At 39.0% G+C, this 6,894-nt stretch overlaps 1 protein-coding gene across 1 annotated transcript; it reads right to left on the reverse strand.

Moving 5' to 3' along the window:
* Positions 1 to 1,993: 1,993 nt before the first annotated feature.
* On the reverse strand, positions 1,994 to 6,558 carry BRS3 (bombesin receptor subtype 3). The gene is made up of 3 exons (XM_057719091.1): positions 5,984 to 6,558; positions 4,060 to 4,411; positions 1,994 to 2,584 (listed from the first exon to the last, which is right to left on the reverse strand). Exons 1-3 carry the CDS (start codon positions 6,415 to 6,417, stop codon positions 2,171 to 2,173), a joined length of 1,200 nt encoding a protein of 399 aa, XP_057575074.1. The 5' UTR covers positions 6,418 to 6,558; the 3' UTR covers positions 1,994 to 2,170.
* Positions 6,559 to 6,894: the final 336 nt, after the last annotated feature.

Below are 6,894 nucleotides of genomic sequence, written 5' to 3' on the forward strand. Positions count from 1 at the left end.
TGCCAGTATTAAATGTTTTGTAGTACTATCAACTTCAATGACAAAACTTACTTAAGCTTGTGACTTTGTTTTCCTGCTTCGTAGCATATTATATTATTATGATCCATTATTCTAAGCCTTGGGTCAGAGCAGACCCTGAGCAAAATTGAGAGGTATACAAAATTTGTTTTTCATGTGTTCCCTGACCCCCCATTACGACCCTCTCCAAAGAAATGAAATGTAGTAACATTTCTGCACACAATAGTCAGTGTGAAAGAAATAGTGGATATCGGGGCCTACTTGTAAGGTTAGCTCTAACAGGGATACTCTGTTAAAAAAAAAAGACCACTCCCTTAAAAAAAATCAAAGCAAAGCCATGAATTTTAATCCCAATTCCCCAATTCTAGATGGGAGGCTTATGCCCTATAAAGCCATTCAGGGATTTATTTTATATCAGATCCCTAAGTCACCTAGGGATTACTGAGAATGAAGAAAATCAAAGTTCTTTGAGCTCTAGTTTTATCAACTGCTCAAAAGCTCGCTTAGCTTTAGTAATCTGGTACTTTTATCAAGTTATTTCTAAAATGGTATGCTTAGGAGAGTAAAGATGTAATTTTTACCCAGAGTAAGGAAAATAGTAAAATATTTTGGAGTTTTGGAACTTGAAAATAAATTTTGGAGTTAAAATGGGTTCTCAGTGAGATTCTGTCAGAAGTATTGTTTTTAGAATATAAAGTTACACGAAGTCATTTAAAACTTTATTTCATATTTATTTTTCTCCCCATTTATTACAACATCCAACCCCAAACGATATTAATACAATTCTAACAACCCCCACTTTAAGTAAACCAATTTTACTTAAATGTAAAGCCTAGTGTTAATATATATCCCCTTTTCAAGCCACATCTTTAAGCAAAAGTTCACAATTACACAAGCCATTTAAAGAAAGCTCAAAGCTACCAAAAGCACACCCCAAAGTCAAGTTTTTGAAAATACAAATTTAACTATTGATAGTGCCAAACATATGCTTTAATTTGCCCCAAGAAAACATTTTCGGAAACCACAAATCTAAACCTGACACGTCTATTGACAACAGTTGTTTGAAATAATATTTATTAACAAGCTTACAGTGTTAGCAAGTAGGAGCAGAGGATAGAAAATCTGAACCTTCATCTGATTTCCAAGGGCAGAGATTAATTAGGTGATACTCTTACAGGAGTCAGGCACACATCAGGTTTAAGGTAGTCACGCAGGGAGATGATCTGATAACAACTGCACACCCAGGTGTTAGGGATTTCATGTGGTACTTCTGCATTTTTTAGAAAGAGGGCACTGCTTACCAGAAAGAAATGAATTTCCTTGAAGAATTTCAGACACTTGCAGGCTCACTGATTTTTTGACAAGGGTCCTTCTTTAGAGCCCTCAAATGCCACCATAATTATGGCCACTTATTCTGCCTATGAAGAAGGCAAGTTCTTCGCAATATTTGTGAGAGAGAACTTTGCCCAATTATCAATCAGTGGGAGTTGTAACTCCAGAACTACCTTAAGTCAGTAAGTGCTGACCTAGTAAGGCAAACATCCTGCCCCAGATCCTTACTTGGTACTTTACATTTGCTGACCCCAAAACGTTGTCATTGCCATTGCACAGCTTTAGTTCTAATGGAAAAGAGATGAATGGAAAAGGGCAGTCAAAAACAAACCCTGTGAAGGTCTATTTTTTAGGACTTTGCTTTTGAAGAAAACTGCAGAAGAGATGTTTTACCTCTCTTTGATCCCCTTTTCATATGCAAAGTGTAATCTCTCGATTTACACCACATAATAAACACAAACACAGTTTTATGCAAATCACAGGAGTACATGCGAAATTATAAGCATCAGAGATGTGATGGAAACATTAGATTAAGTGTCATCTTGTTTATTTCACTTTACCTCCTATTCAACCTCTCTTAGTACCCACTGACATACACAAATATATCCTTCTCTACCTAGGGGGGCTCCGTTTTATTTAGAAAGCCCAATAACGTTTGTTAATGCTTGTACATTGAAGAAAATCATGGTTTGTCCGACCCTTCCCTCCTAAGATTTCAGCACAATTCTCAAGCAACAAAAATCCTAACACCATACACCTACACATAGCTCAGAGTCGAATACACACGCTGGGAGGAAAAACACCATTTTTAATTGAAAAGCTAGACTCTGTCATCTTCCTTCTTCACACTGCAGCCAGCGAACAGGGACACACTAATTTCAGACACCTGAGTGCTGGCAGCACCTGGGACCCTTCCCATCACTGCCAGGTTGTCAAGAGGGGTATCGGCAGCAGGAGGGTCAGGCAGCTCTGCCTTGCAACAGAATAACTGAGCTTTAAAATGCTGCTGGAAGGTTTTGCTCAGCCAGTAAAGAGCAAAGGGGTTTACACAAGAATTGCTGAAAGCCAGAACCCGAGAGAAAATGGTGACAATGAAGTGAATGGCAGAGGGGTCCATGTAGGTTTGAGAAGTGAATGAGCAGTAGAGATACAGGAGGTGATTCGGCAGCCAGCAGAGAGCAAACAGAGCCACCAGCACCAGCACCGTTTTGGCAATTCGCTTCCGGGATTCAATCTATAGGGGGAAGAAAAATGGCAAAACCAAAAAGCAAACAAAACCAAACCAACCAACCAAACAAAACCAAAAGACAAAACAAAAATAAAACAAAACCGAAAACCCAAACAAAAAATGTTTAGCTGGCAGAGATTTTAAAAAAGCCATTCTCTAGATTTACATAGAAATTTACAGTTAACAGGCCAGTGTCCCTTGGAACATGCAGGTGCGAGAGGCAGCCCGTGGCTGTAGAATACAGCAAATTAATTGACATGGTAACCTATGATCTTGGTCTCTGATTAGCTCTAATTCAGAGACTCCCATTCCTGGTTTCGAGATACTCCAGGGTATCTCTAATTATGTCAAGGAGTGTTGTGGAATTATTGAAAATTTAACTTGATTAAGAAATAGATGCTGAATAAAACTGCTTTCACTGCATCAGCAGAGGCTGACTAGGTTAAAATAGTTTTCTGGGGTCATGAAAGTTGCTAAATTGGTACCTAAAAATTGTTCTTAATGTACAGGAGTTCTAACTATATAGTCAAAGGAATAAAAGCCAATGTGTGATCCTTCGTGTATGGAAATAATCCTACCTACACCTCTTAATAAGAGAAATGAACCAGATTAAGTGAAGACATTGCCTGTAGTCACATGGGCATTAAAATGCAACTTGAACCTCTCCCGACCACCACTGTTGAACCAACTGAGTGGACTAGCTCGGGAAAAAAAAAAAAATGGCACTGAGCTCTCCACATACTGGTTAAGAGGTAAATGGAATCATCTGCTCCCACCCAAGAAGGATAGAAATCCTGTTGTTGTTTTTAATCAAATGAAACAATGTTTTGCTAATATTTTTTTATTCTGTTCATATTTATGAGAGGAGAGCACACCTGGGTCTTGCAATGGTCTTAATCAAGCTTCTGTGAGTCACTGTGTTCTCTTGCTACTTGTGCTGCATCCCCTGAGACACCTCCCCCCACTCCTACCCTCCCCTAGTCTGCTCATCTGTGTGTTAAGTGGTTTGCATTGAATAATGTTATGGCTTCTTGCCAGTTCTACCATCCTGTGTTTTTGTATCATTCTGTTACACTTTCTAAAACAAAACATGCTTCGCTTTATAGTCTCACCTTGTGTGATGTTTTTCACTGTTCTGTGGGGTGATTTTTGACTGATCCCAAACTTCAGCTGCCCCCTTTCTAATAATAGAAGTCCTACCATTTATCAAATGTTTACTATGCTGCAGGAACTATGCTAAACATTTCATATATATCATCCAGACCTTATTTTCATTTTATACATGAGGAAAATGAGGCTCAGAGATGTTAAGTAACTTGCTCAAGTTTGCTCAGCTGGTATGGAATTAAATCCTGGGTCTGAAAGGCTCCAGAGCCCATGATCATAACAAAATACGATGCTGCTACTGTATTTCTTGCTCAGGGATGCAAAAGGAGGCATTTCCCTTCTAAATTTGTGCATGAGTCCTGATTAATACTTACCTGCTTGCGGGCATGGCTTTGTTCTTCAATAGGTATGTTCAAGGTGCTTTTGTAAAGAGTCCTGGCAATCAAAGAGTAATAGACAGAGATAATCGAAAGTGGAATAATGTAGAACACTAAGAAGCACAGCAGAGAGTGTATCTCTTGCAGGAGCCTCTCAGAAACAGGATAAGAGGCACACGATTCAAAGGTCATATTTTTGTCGGGATCTCGGAAAGTATATACATTTGAAAATATAGCCTCTGGGAGAGCAATGATCATAGACACGATCCAGATGCAGCCGGCTTTGGCACAGGTCTTCAGGATGGCATTGGGGGGCTGACGCTTCAGGGGCTTCACAACTGCTTTGTATCTAGAAACACATGATCACAGCAAAGGGCAAAATCAATATCAAAATGACAGAATCGTAAGGTTAGAAGTGACCTCAGTGGTCATCCAGTTCTACCTTCCTATCCATATGTATATGACCAAGTCAACATTAACCAACTGGAATTGGTTATGATTTCAAATACACATAATACACTCCAGTATTTTTTTATGCTAATCACTTTTTCCCTTATTCACTGTTATGAGATATTCCAGATCTGCAATTTTTATAATTTTCTTGTAGATCTTCTATTTAGGGCAAATACATATTTTTGGCATGATTTTGTGTGTGATGGAGAGTAATTAATTACCTGTGAATTACCTTAAGTGTTCTAAAAGACTTCCTTTATTATGTAAGTGACTGATGTTAAACCTAATTCTCCTTTCTTGGTGAGCGAGCAGTCATCAACCTTCCTAGAAAAGAAGTCCATGACTTTATGCAGGAAAGAGGAGAGGGTTAATTTCTTCCCTGTTCATAAGTGTTAATTTCTTGCCCAAGCCGATCTATAGGTAGATTCAGAGCAAGGCAAGGGTGAAATCGGAAACCCTGTACCATGAAATGATGCCTCCTTATTCTGACAAATCCACCTTAATTTCTACAGCCTTTAAGTAAATCTGCTCTCACACATAATATAAAACCAGTCAAAGCAAAATTCCATAAAAGATACAGGGAAATCGTTTCCTCCTCTCAGATTCCGAAATCTGAAGAAGCTTTTCCTTCTGGTACTGCCAGGCATTGATTACTTACAGGCTTCTTGCAGGCTTTTTAAAGCATCACTTTTAGTATTTGGAGCCTCAATTTTTTTCATGCTTTCACAGTTATCATTCTACAATAGGTACAGAAAAGCACAATACTTAGACTGAAAATATCCTAACACAGCCCAAACACCCTGCCTGCCAGAGGTTCTCACACGCTCCATCCATAGAGCTCTAAGAGTCAACTGGGATTAATTTGTGTCTCTGGAAACAAGAATGTCATTGAATGCCTATAGAAAAAACAAATACAATTAAGTGATGACATTACACTGAGTTACCAGGAAGCTGAAAGCCTCACTGTTTTTTCTGCCATTAATTAATTTGATACATTTCAAATAAATTAGATGCATGCATCTTTTTACCATTTTCCCGTAGACAGCAATGTATATGTGGTCAATTTCACACCTATGTTGATGTTTTAATGTTAACAATATTGCACCACTAGGCTGCACTAATGTATAAAGCATGAATTGTTTTTCTTTTACACCTGGAACAATTTGTGTTAATAAACTGGCGGGGGGAAAAACACCGTTCAGTATTCTTTCAAACAAACGATTACACTTCAAAGAAAATAAACGATCCCTGAAGCACACAATTTCAACCTCTCCTCAGATGCTAACATAGGAATTTTAACATTCTTACACCAACTTTTATTTAAAATGCCCCCCGATTTCCCAATCTTACATCCAGGTTACAGAGTGTGAGAAAAGCAGCATAGTAGCCAGTGAACGCTCCGTACAAGCTTTCCTTTCTTTTGCCTAATTTCACATCCTGGCAAATATAACTGAGAAAAGAAACCCACCTGTCAGCACTGAGAATTGTTAACGTGAACACTGATACACCAACAGAAGTGAGCCGGATGAAAGAGAGCACTTTACATCCAATTCTTCCGAACAGCCATCCTTCTGCAAGATAGTGGGTTGCATCGACTGGCACACAAGTTAGCAGAAGTAAAAGATCTCCAAAAGCCAGGCTGGTGATGAAAATATTGGGAACTGTTTGCATGGATTTGGTCTTGAAAAAGACTTTGATGAGAATAGCATTTCCAAGGATGCCCACTGAAATGATCACGGCATAAGTGATATAGATGGCACACAATGCTTCTATTCCTGGAGAGTTGTCTCCGGTCCTTCCTTTATTTGTGGTATCATTAGGAATGACAGGGCTTGATGATTCTGTGCCATTTGTGGTTGAAATTAAAGTCTGATTAGGTGACTGAGGCTGCCTTTGAGACATTTCTTCTGAAGCCTATGCCTTTAATATTTCTTCTGCTCAGTTCAAATGTAGTTGATTGTCACGTCTAATGCCTACGTCTAGTAACGAGAGTGTAGAGGAACAGAGCAGAATGGCAAGCAAATCCAAGACACCCGGATACTCCTTTCTTTCAGTTGTTCTGTGTCTCCCAGCATGCTTGGCTAAATGCTTACCGATCTGGCACTGGAGTGTGGGAGGTGGAGGAGTTTTATTGGCGTTTCCATGACAGAAGGAGGGGGTTTGGGAAATGCTCTGCAGTTGCTTGTTCTCCCCTTTTGGGGAATCTTATGACTACCTAGATGTTATTAAATAATACTTATTGTTTATTAGAATCACTCTGTTTCCATATCTAACCACGAGGCTCTGTATAGATTTTGTCAATTTTCATCCATTTCTCTGCAACCAGAAGGTGGTCTAGTGCACTCTCTTTTACAGGATGAAAAAGTATGTGTGTCCCCT

Source organism: Hippopotamus amphibius, chromosome X (genome assembly GCF_030028045.1).
Source record: "Hippopotamus amphibius kiboko isolate mHipAmp2 chromosome X, mHipAmp2.hap2, whole genome shotgun sequence".
NCBI lineage: Eukaryota > Metazoa > Chordata > Mammalia > Artiodactyla > Hippopotamidae > Hippopotamus > Hippopotamus amphibius.